This window comes from Mytilus californianus, unplaced genomic scaffold (assembly GCF_021869535.1).
Source record: "Mytilus californianus isolate M0D057914Y unplaced genomic scaffold, xbMytCali1.0.p SCAF_11, whole genome shotgun sequence".
Taxonomy (NCBI): Eukaryota; Metazoa; Mollusca; class Bivalvia; order Mytilida; family Mytilidae; genus Mytilus; species Mytilus californianus.
The window spans coordinates 44398907-44421703 of NW_026262593.1; the positions used below are offsets into that span (position 1 = coordinate 44398907).

A 22797-nucleotide genomic window follows, 5' to 3' on the forward strand; every position below is an offset into this window, starting at 1 on the left:
TGAATTTAAAAATCTGGTATCTTCTAGTAACTAAAATGTTCTTTTTTTAACTAACTAAACTTACAGTAAGAAAGTTTGCCAATGCAGGTTTGGTACTTTGTAAGGATTTTAGTTCTTCCATAACGCTAGAGAAGTTATTGACATAGCCACTGTATAGTTCTATCACCATCTCTCTGGAAAACTGCAATAACCAATAACGGTAAATTATTCTTTGTCATTTTCTCATATTGAAAAATCAAATGCATATACAGTTTAATTCTCTCTCAAGGGAGGTCACTCCTTTTATTAATTTAGACCTCTCTTATTGTACAGCCCAATGTTCTCTGGTGATAACAGAGACACTGACTTGATAGAGGAAACTTTTTATATTATCTAATAAAAGTATCACTTTAAAGCTACTCTTATAGAATCAGATCAAAGTTTGATTTCTTTTTGCATCATCAGCTTGATTACTTTACATTATAAGATGTGTCTAAATGAATTAAGGGTCAGACATCCTGGTAGAAATGGCAAATTTGCAATGGAAATATCATAACTGCTGAGCTAACTTTTTAAAACGAATAACTTATTCATATTTCAAGTTTCACTTACAAATCCAATGAAAGTATTTCCAATTTCTTCTTCCTTGTCCCAATTTTTGACCTTATCAGCTAACTCTATCTGGAACATTTTATGTATATCTAAGATTTGTTCAGCTTTGCATAGTATCACATCTACAACACTACCCTGTAACCCATATGTAGTCAGTAGAGGATCCTTGTATTCCTACAAAAACAACTGAAAACCATTATCTACGATTATGAAGGAGACTAGTCAGTACCTTTCAAATTAAAATTTGTGAGATATCATATCACATGTATCACTTAAGAGATCTAACGTCTTGGCTAATAGTTAAAATATCAAAATAAAAATCTTTTTTATTTATCAGAAAAACAACTATTTTACAATTTTATACATTCACTTTGTGGTGAATGTTATGATGGAAAAAATTAGTGTGTCTGGTGTACTTATTCAAAAATGGGGAAAAAATCAATCAGCTACTGGAAATTATACTTGCTTGTTTATATAGCTAAAATTATTTTTGAAAATATCAATTAAAGATAAGATTTCTAAATGCCTTATATCATGAATTTTACCATGGTATCTCTGTATCTGATTTAGTTGGGGGGAATTATCAAGATGAATTATGAAAAAAAGAATTATAAATTTATCATAGCAAACAGACTTTTTCCTACCTCAGAGAGTCTCCTTAGTGTATCTATGAAAGACTTTTCACTATCTACCAGAGACTGTATGGCATATCTTCTTTTTATCTACAATAATTAAAACATTGGATGTGTCTATATGAAACAAATGACCTACTTTGAATAAATCCATAAACAAAAGTTACATTTGCAAATCTTCAGAACAACAAATTCAAAATTAAGTGTAGGTCAGGGTGACCTAATTATTCCCAAACAGTGTTTGGCATCTTAATGAATTTAATAGTATAACATCATTGATATATATAAATCATGGTCTTCTCAATAATGAATTTAGTCAGTTGTCTAAGTTATGATGATGACCAAAAAACCAAATGATTTTGAACAAGTTTGTATTATATTTCAAAATTTGCAAAGGGTTCAGCAGAACAGTGTGTGTGTGGCCTGTGAGTGCTGCTGTCAGCATTAAATTGTTATTTCGACTGCCAAACAAGACTTACACTGGGTCTGGACCTGCATGGCTGCATACAGTTGATTGAGGTAACATGGATGCTAGAGCATAACTGATCATTCTATGAAACCAAAACAAATTTTGACACTAAATTTTCAAACTACATTGTACTGGCAAACCGGAAGTAGCTCCACAGTGGATATAAAAATTGCTAACTTGATTCAACTTAACATTATCAAGCTGCAGACTAAGTTTCCTACCCAAGGTCTTTAGGATGAATGGATGGAAGGACGAAAGGACAGTCAGAGTTAAGCCGTTACTAGAACTGCTTTTGCCTTTGGCTACAAAGGTAAAAAGTCCAGTTATCAGTAAAAAAAAAAAATATGATGAAGACAAATTTTGCTCAGGGTGCTATCTCTTGATTATGAAGAATCTTCTGCTAAACTTTCCTGAAATTCTATGATAGTGAATTTTCTAGATATTAATTCAAACTGCATATAAATTTTAACACCAAAAATCTAAGTACATTTATCAGATAAATCTGGAAAAGCAAACTAGATGCTCTAAAAAAACCTGTGTCACTCACCTAGGTCTCAATGTGCAGCTTTAAAAGTGGACACTCTCCAACATTGAAGACTAGAATAGAATTCATGACAAAAATCTCTTCTTTGTTGATCTTGTTAAGTTGAACCTTTTTTCTGTTTACAGTTCATCTCTTTTTTCTTATTTTTTGCCCAAAACCCCAAAAAGTACAAAAAAAAAACAAGAGTGCACACGCTGAAATGTCTCGCCTTCTTTACTAATCATTGATATTATGTTGATAGTCCTAAATATAAAGCTTTATTACAACTGTCACATAAACTTAACATTAACCAAGAAAACTAAACACTGACCAATGAACCATGAAAATGAGGTCAAGGTCAGATGAACCATGCCAGGCAGACATGTACAGTTAACAATTCTTCCATATAACAAATATAATTGACCTATTGCTTATAGTTTAAGAAAAACAGACCAAAACACAAAAACTTAACACTGAGCAATGAACCGTGAAAATGAGGTCAAGGTCATATAAAACCTGCGCGACTGACATATAGATCATAAAATATTTCCATACACCAAATATAGTTGACCTATTGCATATAGTATTAGAAAAAAAGACCAAAACTCAAAAACTTAACTTTGACCACTGAACCATGAAAACGAGGTCAAGGTCAGATGACACCTGCCAGCTAGACATGTACACCTTACAATCATTCCATACACCAAATATAGCAGACCTATTGCATACAGTATAAGAAAAACAGACCAAAACACAAAAACTTAACTATAACCACTGAACCATGAAAATGAGGTCAAGGTCAGATGACACCTGCCAGTTGGACATGTACACCTTACAGTCCTTCCATACACCAAATATACTAGACCTATTGCTTATAGTATCTGAGATATGGACTTGACCACCAAAACTTAACCTTGTTCACTGATCCATGAAATGAGGTCGAGGTCAAATGAAAACTGTCTGACGGGCATGAGGACCTTGCAAGGTACGCACATACCAAATATAGTTATCCTACTACTTATAATAAGAGAGAATTTAACATTACAAAAAATGTTAACTTTTTTTTCAAGTAGTCACTGAACCATGAAAATGAGGTCAAGGACATTGGACATGTGACTGACGGAAACTTCGTAACATGAGGCATCCATATACAAAGTATGAAGCATCCAGGTCTTCTACCTTCTAAAATATAAAGCTTTTAAGAAGTTAGCTAACGCCACCGCCACCGTAGCCGCCGCCGGATCACTATCCCTATGTCGAGCTTTCTGCGACAAAAGTCGCAGGCTCGACAAAAATCACCATTTAAGGGCAATCACTCCTATACAGTATACTAACAATTTCGGCAAAATTTGACTTATTTGTAGATCAAATAAAACATACCTGATGATTTTCCATCTTCTCTGGAGCAGGAGGGAGACAAGGAGGGGGATGCTTCTCTAGGTTGACCTTCACTGGCAGTATCTGACTAATTCTTCCACTGGAAGAAGCAGATTCTTCTTTCTTTTTTACTTTCTATCAATTAAATGAAACAAAGCAATTGTATAATTAAGTAATGAATTTACTATTTAGGTTTAACATCTTGGGCATTTTGTAGTACTCAGGTTTCTGTTTCAAAATATGAAATATCAAAGATTTTGCTGCAACTTAATTAAGAGTGAATATTGAGCCTACATCTCTGTTACAGTTAATTGTACAAAATTAAATAAAACACCATTAAATACTGTAAAATGGTATTGTGATTTCACAGACAAAGTATTTCGCGATGTTTTATTTTCAAATTTTTCTTGCTCCTCATAATAAAATTTCCATCAGGGAATATTCTCACAATTTTATCTTATTCGTAAAATTATCAAAAATAAACCCTCGGGGAAATTTCATACTTTAAATCATCAAATGCATGGATAAAAAACACCACAAGAGGTCAAGTATATAAAATACATTCTCTGAATTACAATGAATTATTTGTTCTAATACAGATTTATAACTGAAAAGTATCATGGGTATGCTGTGAGGAAACTGGGTACCAGGGTCAATTAGGAAATCTGATTTATAACTGAGAAGTATCATGGGTATGCTGTGAGGAAACTGGGTACCAGGGTCAATTAGGAAATCTGATTTATAACTGAGAAGTGGCATGGGTAAGCTGTGAGGAAACTGGGTACCAGGGTCAATTAGGAAATCTGATTTATAACTGAGAAGTGTCATGGGTAAGCTATGAGGAAACTGGGTACCAGGGTCAATTAGGAAATCTGATTTATAACTGAGAAGTGTCATGGATAAGCTGTGAGGAAACTGGGGACCAGGGTCAATTAGGAAATCTGATTTATAACTGAGAAGTGTCATGGGTCAGCTGTGAGGAAACTGGGTACCAGGGTCAATTAGGAAATCTGATTTATAAGTGAGAAGTGTCTTGGGTAAGCTGTGAGGAAACTGGGTACCAGAATCAATTAGGAAATGTGATTTATAACTGAGAAGTGTCATCATGGTAAGCTGTGAGGAAACTGGGTACCAGGGTCAATTAAGAAATGTGATTTATAACTTAGAAGTGTCATGGATTGGCAAGCTGTGAGGGTACTGAACTCACCATCCTTAGAGTCATCTCAGTATGATGAATAAGATTTTCTAAATGTTCCAGAAAATCATCCGGGGTATTTGAAAATGAACGCACCAATTCCCAATTTAACTGAATATTCTGAATCATAATGGAGTACATGTTAAACTGGTAGCACCATTCCAAAATCTTGACTTTGAAGGCAAATCAAGTTTTTTGTATATATATATAAGTGTATTATGCTTTTCAAATTTATTACTGCTAACATACTGTCAATTCTTTATTTCTTGTGGGGATGCTCGTGTCTGTTTCTTTTGTGGGTTGAGGTTGATTACAAATTTATATGTGTAAACAGGGTTCTCACTAAGGCAAGTCAATGAGTCCTGGACTCATGAAAATGCGTCTGGACTCATCAATTCAAAACTGGTGAGTCCAAAGATGCATTAAGATTGTAGAATGTTGTATCAACTGAGCACAAATATCATCATTTTATGACAAATGTTTAACAATAATCTAAAGTTGATGTCATTTCCTTGCTCTATTTTGTCAAGGGGACTGAAATAATAAATAATATGTCAATAAAATTTCATCTTTTCACTGCTGGACTCACCATGACCAAAAATGACGAGTCCCTGCACTCGCCTCCAAAATCCTTTGTGAGAACTCTGTGTTAAACCAAATAAAAATTTCCAACAGGCTTAATTATAAGCAAAATTTATCAATAAAACCAAAAATCAAGCATCGGCAAAAATGCAACTGTTCCATAATCCATGGAAATTGGTAAATTGAGCCAATATTTAAAATATACCTTTATTTCATTAAGATTAATATAAAAATTAGAAGATTGAGTATGATTGCCAGATTACCTGCCGATGATAGGTTTCAAAAGAGGGACGAAAGATACCAGAGGGACAGTCAAACTCATCAACTGAAGTAATTATGTGTATAATTTTCAAATATGGTCTTTTAGTTTCAATAAAATATAAAACAAGATTAGCTTTCTACGTCAATGTTAAGCTGAATTCCTGTAAAAGAAGGTTGTTTAGTAATGCCATTTATCTTTAATCCCTTTTAATGTTATGTTGATTTCTATTTACAGTATACATTGTATGTTAAAGATGAATATGAAATTGTCTAATTCCATTTTTATATCAAAATCAAAAATTGTTAATATCTTACCTCTGGTAGACAAAATCCAAAATTAAATATTACCTACTTCAATCAAGGAAATATTTAACTTTTTTTGTAGTAATTGAATATTTAAAATCACTGGCTTGCTGTAATCCAATATTTCAAGCTTTATCAAGTATGAACAAGAGGCTCCCAAGAGCATAAAACTCTCACCTGGGAAAAATTTGATTTTGATATTTTTTTTACTCTTATTGCAATCAAATATTTTGCTTATTTGTCTAGCTTATTTAGTGGCATTTTTTTAGATTTTTGTATTGATGATCATTTTTACTGTTTACAGTTTATACCTATATATTATCATTGACAAAATTATAGGAATTAGTAAAACAAAAATCCCCAACTAAGGGGAATAATTATTATAGATCTTTTATGCTATATATATTTTCAAAAGTTTGCTTCAGACATTATCTCTTAATCATAAAAAAGCTTCTGACAAAGTTTTATAAAATTCTATGAAGGTTTGACAAAGTAATTGTTGTGTAACAAACTTTAACCCCAGACTGTATCTACTTGTTAGCTGTAAAAAAAAAACTAGTCTGTTTATCAGTAAATACAGGGAAAATTTATTTTCAAAATTTTGCTCTGGATACTGTATTGTAGTCATTAACAAGCTTCTGTCCAAATCTCATAAAATTCTATGAAGGTTTGACAAAGTTATATTGATGACTACCGGGTAAAAAAACTTTAACCTCAGACTGAATCTGAATGTTAACTGTAAAAAAACTAAGTCCATTTATCAGTAAAATACGGAAAAATTAAAATAAATATTTTCAAAATTGTGCTCTGGATACTGTACAAATGCTGTATTTTGGTCATGAACAAGCTTCTGTCCAAATTTCCTGAAATTCATGAAGATCTAACAAAGTTATTGATGTCTAAAAAAGCTTTAACCACAGACAGAACCTAAATGTTGATGCCGCAGACAGAATCTAGGATCTCTATGCCTAGCTTTCACGATGTAAATGTTGCAGGTACGACAAAGAGGGCATTAAGGGGCAATAACTCCTATAAGGAGTCAGTTGAAAATTTCAGCCACTTAATTTATTTGTAGATCTTATTGTGCTTAACATCTTTGCCAAATACAATTTCTCTTTAGATATTATGGTTTATGCAGAAAGTGCAATTTTTCAAGAGCAATAACTTCTATAAGGGGCTTACTGATGATTTTGGCCGTGTTGAAAAAATTGTAGATCTTATTTTGCTGAACATATTTGCATTTAAAGTTTCTCTCTATTTAATATAGTTTCTGCAAAAATTGGTGAAAATCGTCTTTCAAGGGCAATTACTTCTGTAAGGGTACAATTGACAATTTCTCCAATGTAAACATATTTGCAGATTTTATTTTGCTGAACATTTTTCTTTTCACAGTTCTCTCTATCTATTATAGTTTCTGCAAAATACACAAACAAATGGGTAAAAAATGTCTTGAATGGGCAATAACTTTTACAAAAGGTAATATTGACAATTTTGTCCATGTTGATTTATTTGTAGAACTTATATTGCTGAATATTTCTACTGCTGAAAGATTTAATATATCTCTATAGTTTCAGCAAAATTTTTTAAAAAGGTTAAAAATATCAATAAAAGTTTTTTAACTCCTATACGGGGTCAATTGGCAATTTCTGCTAAATTACTTCTAATTCTGGTCAATTTTACTTTTCTCTCTATCTGTTATATTTTTCAGATAATAACCAAAAACCTCTAGATCCCAAAAGTTTCAAAAAAAATTCCTTCTACAAATACTTGTCAACAAATTTTGTATAAGGGCAAATGGCATCACAAAATAAGACATAAGTAACCCTGACAATGATATCATTTTCAAATCTTTTGTATTATATGAAAATTGAAACATTAGTGTAATAAATATTTCATCTATTGAAGTATATTTTTTTTTTATTCAACAGAGATGAAATCTGACAGCTGAATACCAGTTTTTATATAACCAGGCTAGATGGCATGTCAATTAATTCAAATTGGGGTACCAGATATCATATTATTTACAGGGGAGCTAACTCAGAGCTTATTTTGGGTATAGTTTTTGCCTTTGGCAATACAGTTTTAAACAGTCAATAAAACAAGATGTTGGATGTTCATATATTAATTATTCACGAATAGATATATTTTACATGCCATATTTGAATTGAATGACTCTAAGTGCACCATGATTTGATATATCCTTTAACACAAAAACTTCCAATAAAAATACTTCATATCTTAATCCATAATTCTTGTTATAATAACACTTTTTCAGATCTATTTATTTTTTTCTTAAATCCCAAAACTACCCTTTTCAAACAATCATTCATGTTATATCATTAGGTACCTTAAACCAATCAAAATACATAACTCCCAAAAAGGGGAGGGACTGAACTTTGGTCACTAAGATACCTTTATTCAATAACACTGTGATTGAAAAGAAGTAAGTTTGTAAGAAAAAAACCTATATCATTTCTAAAATAGGAAATTATTATATTAGCTTACAAGTGCCATTTCTAGACATACAATAGAGGTGTCAAGTCCCAACTGGAGATTTGAAAATTCTCAGCTGGAGTTTAGGCCTCATAACTAAATAATTTCTTTGTTTTTTGACAGATAATCAAACTTCTCATTCAATATTTTAAAGGTGATAAAAACAATTTCACAAGTGAACCTTAAAACCCTAATCCAGAATTATTTTGAAATAATTATGACATTTAATTTAAAACTTAATACTCAATTTTGACATATTCATCTCAATTAGCACAGAAATTAAGCATAATACACTTAAGAAAATATTGATTTATTAAAAACTATTTTTGCCAATGAATTATACATAATTTTATCATTCGCGCTATTCATAATATGAGGGATTTAAAGTTTAACTGCATCACAACTTCAATTATTTTAACATCTCTTTCTTTCTTTCTTTCTTTCTTTCTTTCTTTGTTGATCTGTTATTATTTTTATTCAAACTGCTGTTCAAGTTAATAATCTATTTACTGTTTACTGACCATACAGAAGTTAACTTAAATAACTATACCTCCTCAATTGTCCAAGTCTTCCTAAATTCAACACTTAATTTTCCTGAATTTTGAGTCAACAAAGTCATTTTTTTTCACATGAAGACAAATTACTTTATAAACTTAAATTAACACACGATTCAATTTAATTTTACATCCACTAAATAAAGGGATAATCTTAGTGTATTCGACACTTTCAGAAAATTTGATGACTTCCTGATTAGAAGTTAATTCTTAAAAGATACTTATAGAATATTTGTGTCATATCTATATATACATGTAACAAGCATATATAGCTTGCAGGATTTATATTTTTTTTACTGTCAAATAAAGGAAATTATTATTTGAAATCCGATTCAGCATCTGATGTACTTAAAAAATTATGTCATGTATCAACAATGATCTGTTATTAGCCAATGAAGATGCATATGGATAATTTTCACACAAATAGATACTAATTATAGAGGTATTTAAATCCAAATAACTATGATGTCTTGAAAGGCTATTCCCAAGATTCTTCACCTTCGGAGAGAAATTTTCAAACCAAACTTCAGAAAATTTGACAGATCCGAAATTCCGGATAATAAAAATACAAAATGAAATAGAACTTTCTTGAAATTCTGGACAGTCAAATTTTATGAAGTTTGGTTTGAACGTCTATTTCATACACTCTGAAAATGAAGGATTTTGGGAAATCTTGGTACTCATTTAAAAAAAGAAATAGGTCATTGATGCCTTGGATGGAATTGTAACTTATTTTATCATTACTTTTGGATATTTCTGGAAATATTTTCCACCAACAAGCACACAAAAGGTAAGAATTTGTATATATGCAAAAATGTCTAGCCCTCAGTGAAGATTTCATGGCAAAATGGGGTCTCGAAGTTGAGAGGAAAATTCCTTCTGAAAGTCTAACTGAAAAAATGGCTTTAGCATATTCAGGTCGAAGGAAGACGTCACAGCAAAAAATTAAAATAGTTATTTGGACTAGAGGTATTTATTAATTAATATGACTAGGCTGAATCCAGAGACTTTCTTAAGTCACAATAAAATAAAACAAAATTCATCATTATTTTTTTCACCAATATATGAAAAAAAATTTGAATAAAGCTTAGCAATAAAAATCTGACAACAACAAGGCTTCTTCCATGAGGCACAGATTTTTTTAATGCAATCTGAATCATTTTCATGGACGTGTTTGATTGATCGATAACATAATCCTCATAGTGAAATCTATTTGTATCATCTGATAATCTCGACAAATGACATTAACTAGTGAAAGTATATCAGAATAATCTTGTCATTCTTTTCTATATATATACCTCAGGGGTTAATTTTGCCAGTTCTTTTGGTGTTGGTGGTAAAGGCTTGTCAAATATCGCATCTTCTGGTCCAGGAGCATTCTCAAAGTCAGTATCACTCCCTGAACTTTCAAATTCAGAACTATTCCAGCCGATATCACTCCCTCGACTATGGACATCTTCGTATGGATTTTCCTGGCTACGTATAGTGGCTGAACTACGCATACTAGAGGTGAAGTTACCTTCATAGGCTGTAAAATACAGGTCAAAATATCCAATCATTGTTTAATTGAAAAAAACAAAAGATCAGGAAAATAAAAATGAAACCAAAGATTTATTCTAAAGATTGTAATAACATCTATCTTCTTTGGTCTTTGTTTCCTATAATAATAAAAAAATCTTTTGTAAAAACTAAAATTCCAAAATCTCAACAAAAATATTCTGAAAGTTCAAATATTTAGATCATATTTCTAGTATCTTTCAACTCAACTAAAATTTCAGCATGCCATCAGCAATAAATATCAAGATCACCTTTTTGCTGCTCTGATTATTTCATAGACCTAATAGATCATCAATTTAATCTATATTAAGAAATGTTGATACACTTTCACTAACAAATCATTGGGTAAGTTTGTTATTGGACTGAATATTAACCCTATACCAATCATAAGCTACAATTTCCTTGTTATGTCATCAATAAAATTTAGTTTGATGTCCCTTCGTGACTTTTTATATCATGTGACTATTGTATGCACTTAAAACCTGTGCGGTCATCTTTCTGGCCAATGACTCTTGGTATAGCCTCAAGAAGAGACAAGTTTTTTCACACATAATTAAATGAGCACTTGTATCTGTAGTTCTTGTTATTATTATTATACTGTGTTATAATTGATATATATAAAATGTAGTATTTAATGTTGTAGCAAGTAGCACACCTACAATGGATCTTTGTTTTTTGTCTAGGCCATAGAATATAATTACTTTTTAAGTGGAAGAACACAGCAAGAGAGAATATAAACGCAAAAAAAACAAATATTAGTGGCAGTTTACAACAATTTTTTAAGTTCAGTTAAAGTCTGTGTCTTGTCGGCCATATTGTCGCATTGCATTTGCTCCAATTTTTACAAAATGCAATCCTTTATTTGCGCCAAAAAATATATACTACATTTGCTCTATTTTACAGGTATTTTATCATATAACCGAAAAATTAAATATTCTTTGTATAATGTATCCTCAATAAGAAATTTTTTAGAGTATTCCCCCTGATATGCGATATTGGTTAATGGTTGTCATTTTGGGGGGATATCGTTTTTACCGTCTGCTCAGATTGAAGACTGCTTTGTTGATGACATTATGAATGAATCTCCATCAGATAAAAGAATGCTGAAGTTTGTTGATTATGTTTTGGAAACATATATAACCCCTGAATCAAGATATCCACCATCATTTTGGGTTGCTGCATTGTGTTTAGATGTAATTATTAAAAGTGACTTTAAATTAATAAATCTGTAATATACAGCTATCCACCTGTATTACTGGCGCAAATGAAATGTTTTATTTTGAAGCAAATGGAAGATATTTTTGGCGCAAAAGCAAAGCACCGAGCCATATCTACCTGTCACATTCCTAGAAATTCTTGCTTGTTGATTAAAGATAAGCCATTTTTTAAACTAACCCTCCATGCTTGTATCATATACCTGGTATTTGTTAAAACTACAAAAAGCAACTTTGAAATTTTAATATGACACAGATGAACTGTAAATGGTAAAGTTCAAGGTGAGGCCAATTAAAATTAATTGATAGATTTTCATCCCCGCCCGCCCCTCTGAAATCGTCCCGCCCCGATTTTTTTTATTGTAACAAATTTACGATTTCCGGATTTTGTTCATTTCCGTTACCGGAAACCACCGATAATTTCGTTTCATTCATAACTTCCTGTAGCAAATTTCGGTTTTCGTATTTCTTCAAGTAATTTAACCAAAATGATTAAGTCGAAATATTCTGTTGCTCTATGATGACAGCATTATCTTCCGAGAAAAGAGATTGCTTACGAGAAGGGCATGAAATATTCGGGTTACGAGTGACAGGCGGTGTCCAAGAACGCAAATCGCGGTCAGTGATTAGAAACCTGTGGATTTTTTATTCATACAATGACTTTGTGTCAGGAAATTTGGACTGTGAATGATATCCAAAGCACAAGAATCGTGGAACACATTGCTGCAATAAAAAACATGACTGGGATAGAGAAATTGACACAAGCACGAACTTGTGCGATCTAAGACCATATATTGAGTACAAAAAAGTCGGCCAATGTAATGCTATGTCTTTAAACTTTTCCAGATACACAGGGTTATCTGTACTCAGAGTAAATTTTGAGGTGAAAATGCAGCCCTTGTAGCCAAAGGGTCCACATGAACCTTAAAAGCATAAACCATAGCATTTGCAACATAGTTTGAGTTTTTATTTCACTCTGTACTCATAATACTTGTAATGGGCACTACAAAGTACTACTTAGAAAGCAAAATGAATTTGATGTAGGTAGTCTAAAAGAGAACATTTCTCCACCTTTTTGCTATTTACTAAAAAATTGTTTCTAAAGTGGCAATCACATGTAGAACAGTGGTTGCCAATCCAAAATCTTTATTAAGACTGAAAATTTATGTAGAATTCCTTATATATACATGATATAAGCTAATATTACCCTTGCATATGCACAGTCTGATTGAAACCGGCCCCCAATATCTACAAAGGCAAATGGAAAGTGGGGGCTGGTTTTAATCAGACTGGCATATGAAGAACACGTCACAAAAGGGTTTCGGAGGAAATAAAAATTAAAAAATAAAATCCTCCCACCCGCCCCAATTTTTTCAAAAATTTGGATGAAAATCTACTAATTAATTTTAGTTGGCCTGATAAAGAATTTGATAAAAAAAAAGTTTCTATGAAAATGCTATTTTTTGACAATCCAAGAACATTGGTACCCACAGAGAACTAAATCAATCCAAGTTTTATAACATTTTGGAGATTATAGATTTTAAAGGAATGATGTTAAAGTGGAAAACTCTTTTTGCCCTCGGTTCGTTTAGTCTGGAATCAAACACTTTTAAAATAATCTGTCCACATTCAAATTAATCAAGAGACTCTTGAAGTCATAGATACTAATGATTATATGAATACATTTTTATTTATATTCTAATCTTTTAAAATGAATATTTATCAAATATTACCTGATGTTTAAAAATTCCTCCAAATTATTCCAAACATCTTAAATAGCTTTTGTCATGCTTTCAATTTTTTTTTATTTCGACTATATGACTATGTTATGACAAGAAAACAGAGTGGGAAGTTACTAAAAGTGTTATACAATTTGGCAACACAGTCATCTATATATGTCATAATCTGTACTGAAAGATCACATCAGCCTGATTTATCTATTACTCTGGTGGTTGATCAAATCCATCTTAATTAGCGAATAATATATATGTATTTATTTACATATTTTTTCAGGCTGTTAATAAGAAATAACCAAGAAGGAAAATACTATTTATTTTATAGTTTTGTTTACCATTCTTACAATTTACTTTTTTCTCAAGGAATAAACATTTGCATAAAAATTAGCATATCCAAATTATGTCATCATATTACATAAATACTGTATGAAAAGTTCTTCAGAGGTATTCAATACATCAGAAATTTGTTTCTTTCCCTACCTTTTGTCCTAAATAATTCATAATTTAAAAAAAATCAACAAACAAAGATATTCCCAATGAAAACACAAGAAAATGGGGGTTCAAATCAAGGCAAGTCTCAAATGTCCATGACCTTTTTTTATTCCAAAGACCTTTAAATTCTAAATTCATAAGTTCTGGACCCCAACTCCTGAGATTTTAAAATATGACCTAAATGTATCCTTTTCAAAAGTTGACCTTTGATTTCTAAATACAAAAGACCTTTTCATACTAGAGAATGACTTAATAGTCCAACCCATTGCTCCCAAATTAAAGCTACAATAGGAATTCCTAAGACCAATATTGTTTTAGTGCAACAGAAGGAAATTTAACCCAAAGAACTAAACTGACTTGCAATTAAAGAAAAATTAAAATAAAACATGGTGCAGCCCATGCATAAAGGGAGATTTTACTTTTACAATTCAGGAAAAAAAAGTAGTATCTAATCTATATACAATAACATGTACATACCATTAGAATAGACTCCAGATGATATCAGTATTGGTAATGCTGGAACTAACTGTGTATCCTGAACGTCTGCAACAGAAATTAACTCAAATCCTAAGTATACACTCATTGTTACTCATGTATCTTAGCAACTATAGTTCAATTTTCAATCAAAAAGACAAAGATTCTTTAAATGAACATTCTCTTTGCAGCAGCGTAAGGACTGTGCATTATTTGCAATTGGTAAATCCATTCTTTTCATCTATAATTTCCAAAATGACAGTTACGTTAGAAATATTCTTCATCTGACATGTACATGATGTAATAACCGTGGTAACATTTTGAATTCGGATGTTGATCAAACAATAATTTCAATAGAAAATATCATGTCAGGAACTCAGTTTTAGACCAAATGCATGTTGTTTTAAACTATAATATTTCCTTATTTTGAATTCTTTTTTTTCCTCATGAATAATGACTTTCATACAATATAATAGCTCTTTCTATGCCCAGTTAATCACAACAGTTTCATGTTTTATAAAAACTTCAGGAATGTCTTCTCCTAAACATATTCCATTATTTTGGGCTTATTGGGATGCCAAAATGAAACACATACATGTATCACAATATGAAATCTTGGATATATATAAGTCTAACTAAATCTTAAGTTATCAGTAAGTGTTAAACATCTCAACTCAATTATAACTGTTACACAATTAGCAGGAAGAATTAGTTGACAAAAATGACAAATATAAACCATTGTAAACAGACGGACAATAGGAGGAAGTGTGGATGGGAAAGATAGCCATCTAAGTACAGAAATGTTGTGATTACATAACGATGCCAATATCTGATTCAATGCTTGCATGTGTATTGGTCTACAGCTTAGAAATGTATGGGTAAACTTGCACATTATTTTTAATCAGTTACAATGTTTACACATTGGTGTCAATGGTGACACCTTCTTCTAAAGTATAAGATTTATCAGTTATTCTATCTTCAAAGGTCAAATTTAATCTATTTACATACAGTGTAATTCAATTTGAAATCCCTGTCATTACAAACATTGTTTAATTTTGAATGATCCTTTTGTTCAGAATTATCATTAGATGACTTTAAGAAGTACTTTAAAAGTCTAGTTACTAAAATTGAGAATGAAAACGGGGAATGTGTCAAAGGGACAACAACCCGACCAAAGAGCAGAAAACAGCTCAAGGCCACAATTGGGTCTTCCAACACAGCGAAAAAAAATCTTGCACCCGGAGGCGGGCTTTTACTGTAGCTTTGGCAATGAATTGAATGAAATGCATGCCTTAACTTACCGTACTGGATCAATCTGGTTGTAACTTGACAATCGAACGCTTAAGTAATCTCAATTTTGTTTACAATTTAGTTGTAACTTGACAATTGAACCCTTAAGAAATCTCAGTTTTGTTTTTTGTAAATTTTTAAAACCCATTTTTAATAGCAAGTAAATTATGGTTTAACTGTAACTGTATCTGCTCCTTATACTTTCTTTTGACTTAAATTTATTTTTGATTAGATGGTTTTGAATCCTGTCCCATATTACAGTATCAAATGACTACACATAATCTGCAGATATAACATGATAAAGTTTTACAAATTTTGATGTTTGATAATTTTGGATTGAAAATAGACAGATCAGGGAAGAAATAATCCTTTTTTATTCTTTTTGTTTTCTTGTTTTTCAATACAATGATCGATCAGTATGATTGATTATCATTAGACATCTGTAGATATGCACAAATTTGAAGATTTACAATAATAGGTAAATTAAGCTATCCCTATATTTTGACAAATATATAATAAACTGTTAACACAGAGATATGTCTCACTTTTTTGTTACTTTGATATATAGTAAAATGCAAATTTTTAAATTAAAATAGCAATACTTTAACATGTAAGTTATGCAAAATATTCAGTCAATGAACCATGACTGAAGGTACAGGGCCAAACAATATGTGCCAATGCTAATACAACTGCATACCAAATATCATTGACCTAGTACCAATAGTGTTACTCCATTAACTGAGATAATCACACATGTAAACCAAGAAAAAGTTTCAAAGTCAAAAGACCATGACTAAGGGGGCAAGGTCAAATAATCTCCATGGAAATGAGATGTGCCAATGCTAATACAACTGCATACCAAATATCATTGACCTACCACTAATGGTTTCCAATAACTGACCTAATCACAAACTAATACAATTAAAGTTTCAAAGTCAATAGATGATTGAGCGGGCGGACCAAATTATCTCCATGGAAATGAGATGTAATAATGCTAATACAACTGCATACCAAATATCATTGACCTACCACTAGTGGTTCCCCATAAACTGACCTATCACAAAATAATACATTGTTGACAAGGAAGCCACAGACGCCGGAAACAGCATACCTATGTCTCTGTTTTTGACTCCGTCAAGGTGAGACAAAAATTAAATCAAAATGTTTTGACCTTTTAACCCTTAGCATATGGGTTCCTTCATTAGATTGGTTATGTGCCATTTCCTGGTTTTGCCCTCACACGTTGTTCTATAGTTTCAAAAGGAGAAGGACCCCTCTTTGTGAAGGACACAAAATATTATCAAAAACAACATTTCTTCATGGAGCATCTACCTTTTGGGCCATATTTCGCCCATCATCCCTGTCTCCTCATCCCAAATATGTGAACACCTACTTTGACTCTATATCTGACAACAAGCCAAAGCAGCAGGTTATTTTGCTCATTGGCATATAATTTGCATATTCTTGCCAAACAAGACAGCATGCATATGGTAAGCCAAGGGCTGATTTACTCAGAAATATATAATGTATAAAATTTCCCTTTTTTTTGCTTTTGTTTGTTCAATGAAATATATATATAGAGTACAATAATTGGTGGCCTTCGGCTGTTTTCTGCTCTTTGGTCGGGTTGTTGTCTCTTTGATATATTCCCCTTTTCCATTCTCAATTTTACAATAATGAATTGATAAAACATGTTATACACATGTAGCATGAGCATGCCACTGTATATATATATATATATATATCATGTGCATGATGGTATAGTATAATTCAACATCAAGTACATTATACAACATCTCCCTACATGCCCTAATATCTATGCACAATAAAATGCTTCGCTGAGCAAAAAGTTACAAATTTCCATTTCTTATAGCCTCTGTGTGCATTTTTATATGTAAATATGGGCTATGGCCTAAATCGACTCTAAATAATTCTCAGTCTTACATGGCCTAAGACCATTTTATACTCATGTGGTATGCCTTTTGTAACTTTTCTTTACATTTAAAGTACATTTAATATATATGGAAGAATATTGTATGGTTAAAAAACTTCAAAAACTTCAACTTGGTTGAACAAAATGCATGTTTATGTAAGGCTTCCCTTAATTCGAAAATCTCTATTTTCAGGCACAGGCTCATATAAATTAGACATTTGAATAGCTGTAATAGATCTGATAAATCAAATGAGTGTTCCGTTGCTTTTAATACTTATTACATTATATTCAAGAGTATTTAAAAAGCAAATTTTTGCAATATTTAAATTTTTTAGGCCAAAATCTTGATAGTTGAAAATATTTGATTTAAACGTCAAAAATAAACATCCAAATTTCAATATTAAAATGGCCCTAGTTTCTATAATATATGAAACTTGGCCAACTATCTTATAATTTCCTAAACTTAGGTCATGCAAAGTTTTATTAAAATTGGTCAAGTCTTTCTATCCTATTAGGTCCAAGGACACAGTTATCGTCCTTTGGTTTTCGTTGTCTACGAATATAGTCCCTAGTGTGAACAGTGTATAACTTGCATTTTTTTTTGATACACTTTCCCAATTTATTTCTTTATATTTTATGCATGAAATATTAAGTAAGGGGATGAAATTTCATGTTAAAAAAATTTGGGTGCTGAATCTTTATGTTAAGTAGTGATTTGGTCCAGTTAAAAAAGGTCAAAAATTAGAATATCTGAAGCTGTCAAACTGAATTTTAGCCCCCCTTAACACAGAATTGTCAATATTTTGAGTTAGAGCTGGTAGAAGTTTCTATAATTTGTATCAATAGTACTAACTACACTGTAAAAATCTTTTTGAGATAGAGCAGGTGCGATTTTTTTAATTTTAATTTATTGTCTAAAAGAAATGCACTACGAAATAACTGTGTTCTCTGGCCATAAAGGGCAATAACTCCTAAAGGGGTCGACTGACAATTTTGGTCATGGGACTTATTTGTAGATCTTACTTTGCTGAACATTATTGCTGTTTACAGTTTATCTCTATCTATAATAATATTCAAGATAATAACCAAAAACTGCAAAATTTCCTTAAAATTACCAATTCAGGGCCGATAGATCTTGACCTGATAATCAGTTTTACCCTATGTCAGATTTACTCTAAATGCTTTGGTTTCAGAGATATAAGCCAAAATCTACATTTTACCCCTATGTTCTATTTTTAGCCATGCCGGCCATCTTGGTTGGTTGGCAGGGTCATCAGACACATTTTTTAAACCAGATACCCTAATGATGATTGTGGCCAAGTTTGGTTAAATTTGGCCGGGCAGTGGTTTCAGAGAAGAAGATTTTTGTAAAAAGCTAACGACAACGACGACTACTGCGACAACGGACGCCAAGTGATGAGAAAAGCTCAGTTGGCCTTTTGGGCCAGGTGAGCTAAAAATGCTTGTTTTTGGCCCTTTTTTGGCCCATAATTCCTACATGTTTGGGGCAATTAACCCCAAACTCAATCCCAGCCTTCCCTTTGTTATATGGAACATTGTGGTACAATATTAATGTCAGAGATATCCATACACTTACACACAAGTTATTGTCTGGAAACTAAAAAAATACTTGTTTTTGGCCCCTTTTTGGCCCTTAATTCCTAAACTGTTGGCCCCATAACCCCTAAAATGAATCCCAACCTTCTACTTGTGGTATTAAACATTGTGGTACAATTTCAGAGCAATCGAAATACTTATACACAAGTTATTATCCTGAAACTAGAAAAATGCTTGCTTTTGGGGCCCCTAATTCCTGAACGGTTGGGACCATCATCCCCAAAATCAATCCCAACTTTTCTTTTGTGGTATTGAACCTTCTTAAAAAATTTCATAAGGATCCATTCACTTAAACTAAAGTAATTGTCCAGAAACCAATGTGTCTTCGGACGACGACACAGACGACGATATCTATTACCATTATACGATCCCAAAAAAATTTTTGCGGTCGTATTAAAATGATGTAATGCATCATACCAGTGTCAAGACAGATTTAAATACACCTAAGTAGATGTCAATTAACTACATGCACCAATATTTTTGTTAAGTATATACTTGTAGCCACTAAGCATTCCTCAACCTCAAAAGTACAAAGTATAAATTAAAACAAAAAATTTATAAAACGTACAATACAGCTTCATTTTAGCACAGGCCCTGAATCGACTCTGTACAATTTTGCTCCAAATAAGAAGTTATCATAAAATATCTGACACATGTTGACATAAAAATATAAACATGACCAAGTTATCATGAAATACATACAAAATAACATTTATATCAAACATTTCAGTGGCAAAGAGTAAAAACATTTACTGTGGGTTAATTATTACTTGTGGCATACCAATTTTCATCTATTTTGTGGGTATAGATACATTTTGTGAAAACCTAGAAATAGAATGTTCAATGAACTTGAATGAACTATAAATTTTCTATAGGTTTGTATGCAGACTTTGGCAATCTTAATCAATGAACATGATGAAAATTATAATTAGTACACACAAAAATAAATGAATCCATAGTCTCAGGCTTTTCCAGTCTTCACGCTCAACCACAGGCCACCAGCCATACCAGTCATGCCAGCCCAGGCTTGTTAAAATGCTGTCGGGCCTATAAAAACTATTTCTACAGGCCAATAGAATCTAACTACTGTAAAATTTTCGTAAAATTCAGCTTCGGGCCTATAGATTCTAAAGATTTTTGTGAAGACTGCTTTTCTTTCTTATTACTTCTAACAGTATTTATAAATAAAGGAGATGTGGAATGATAGCCAATGAGACAGCTTTTACTTATCCATAAAAAGACCTGCATGTAATGAAAAGGATGTGAACAACTTGAGGATAGTGATGGGAGCCTGACATCTCAGAGGGCTAGCTTGCAGCATGTAAATAAGTAAGTTGTGATGCATTTAGCAGATGTTTAAGGTTATTCCATGTTAAGGCATAGGGGTGTCTAAGTTTAATTAGCATGTTGGCTATGATCATCAATATACAATTTTCTTTCATGTACAAGACATGGTCTCTGATAGTGGTGAATAATAGTACTGGGTACCCTGTTTCATCCCTAAACTTCAAGAGGTTTTAAAGATAGAAAGCAAATCAGATTTTTGTACAAATGCACAGTGGAATTAGTGGGAGCTAAGTTTTTTTTTTTACCATCACAAGCGGACATGACTTTTCCTGTACAGTTTTCTTCCAATGTATGCAACACCTCTTCAGGTGGTGGTGAATTATCATGACAAGTTTCATCACTAAACTCTAAGGGGATTTAAAGTTAGATTGGAAACAATTTGTGATGGGTGGACTGACAACGCAAGCACAGACAGACAGACTGATTACTACAGTCCTTATGCTGATTAACCAGTGGGGCCCTTCTGTAACGGGCCATCTTACACGCTTCAACTTTATTTGTACATGTATGTATTTATGAAATGATAGCATCCACGTCATGCCAGGGGGGCCCTAGCAATAAAGACTTCAAATATGTAGTATGTAATGTAATTTTTTGTATGAAATGATAGCATCCACTGGTACAAATCTAAAATCATTTTGAAAATGCATATCAAATAAGCAAATATTTTTTTAACAGCATTTTAATTGTTTTGTGTCAATCAAGCAATAGGATATATATATTCTTATACCATAGTCCCATTTGATGAGCATGCGAAATATGACTAAGGAAGACTTTACACTCTTGAAATAACAGCATTGACATGCATGCAAATGTATACCATATCTTTAATTTAACAACACCAAACACAGGCTTTTCCTTTCATTCTAAATAAAGAGCATTTCATTAAAACAACTTACACATACTGATTGTGTAGTTTTCATTTTATGTTAGAGAAGGTCAATTTCACTCATATACATGTATATATATTCTGTAAGAAATCCATAAATAGAAGATGAATGCAACTTTCCAGCAAGGTTCAAGATCAGGTAGATCCCCATATATTTTTTACAATTCACAAGAGTTTTTTTGAGAACTTTCTATATATATAGTAAACTAGTCGCAAAATTAAAACAAGCTGAAGTTGTCTAATGTCTTAGTAGAGTAAATATCTGAAATCAAACTTATGATTAAATTGAAACGAACACAACAACTAAGACTGAAGGCAGAAACTTATCTGGGTGTTAACATTTCTCAGAGAGAGTGGGTATATATCATTTGTATATGTTAATCTGCTGCTTTAATATATGCACTCCACCGAACAACTCTGATAAAACAAATTGAAATAAAATGCTTCGCTGGGCGCAGCTTGATACGACCGCAGAGGTCGAACCCTGAACAGTTGGGGCAAGTATGGACACAACATTCAAGCTTGATACAGCTCTGAATTTGGATTGAAATTAAATATTTGACACAGCATAGGTTTCTGACACAGAAAGAATGTGGTCTAAGAACTTCAATTTTTTTAATTTACCTATTATGGTCCAATGTCCAAAATCAAAATACATGGTTAGATTCAGCATATCAAAGAACCCCATATATTCAATTTTTGTTGAAATCAAACAAAGTTTAATTTTGGACCCCAACTTGGACCAACTTGAAAACTGGTCCCATAATCAAAAATCTAAACACATGTTTAGACTCAGCATATCAAAGTACCCCAAGAATTCAATTTTTGTTAAAATCAAACTAAGTTTAATTTTGGACCCTTTGGACCTTAATGTAGACTAATTAAAAAAAAACAGGACCCAAAATTAAAAATCTAAAAACACGGTTAGATTTGGCATATCAAAGAACCCCAATAATTCAATTTTTGATGAAATCAAACAAAGTTTAATTTTGGACCCTTTTGACCTCAATATGAACCAATTTGATAGCGGGCCCACAAATAAAAATCTAAATACATGGTAAGATTCAGCATATCAAAGAACCCCATATATTCAATTTTTGTTGAAATCAAACAAAGTTTAATTTTGGACCCCAATTTGGACCAACTTGAAAACTGGGCCAAAAATCTAAAATCTAAATACATGTTTAGATTCAGCATATCAAAGAACCCCATACATTCAATTTTTGTTGAAATCAAACAAAGTTTAATGTTGACCCCAACTTGGACCA

At 32.0% G+C, this 22797-nt stretch overlaps 1 protein-coding gene across 2 annotated transcripts in view; it reads right to left on the reverse strand.

The window, feature by feature from the left end:
- Positions 1-22797, reverse strand: part of LOC127720143 (rho guanine nucleotide exchange factor 10-like) — a 68814-nt gene that overhangs the window by 26585 nt on the left and 19432 nt on the right. For both annotated transcript variants that reach the window (XM_052226606.1, XM_052226605.1), the window contains 6 exons: positions 14457-14522; positions 10279-10508; positions 3596-3727; positions 1236-1313; positions 592-765; positions 65-181 (listed from right to left, as the gene is read on the reverse strand). In XM_052226606.1, coding sequence (XP_052082566.1) covers positions 65-181; positions 592-765; positions 1236-1313; positions 3596-3727; positions 10279-10508; positions 14457-14522 — 797 coding nt within the window. The remainder of the gene's footprint in view (positions 1-64; positions 182-591; positions 766-1235; positions 1314-3595; positions 3728-10278; positions 10509-14456; positions 14523-22797) is intronic.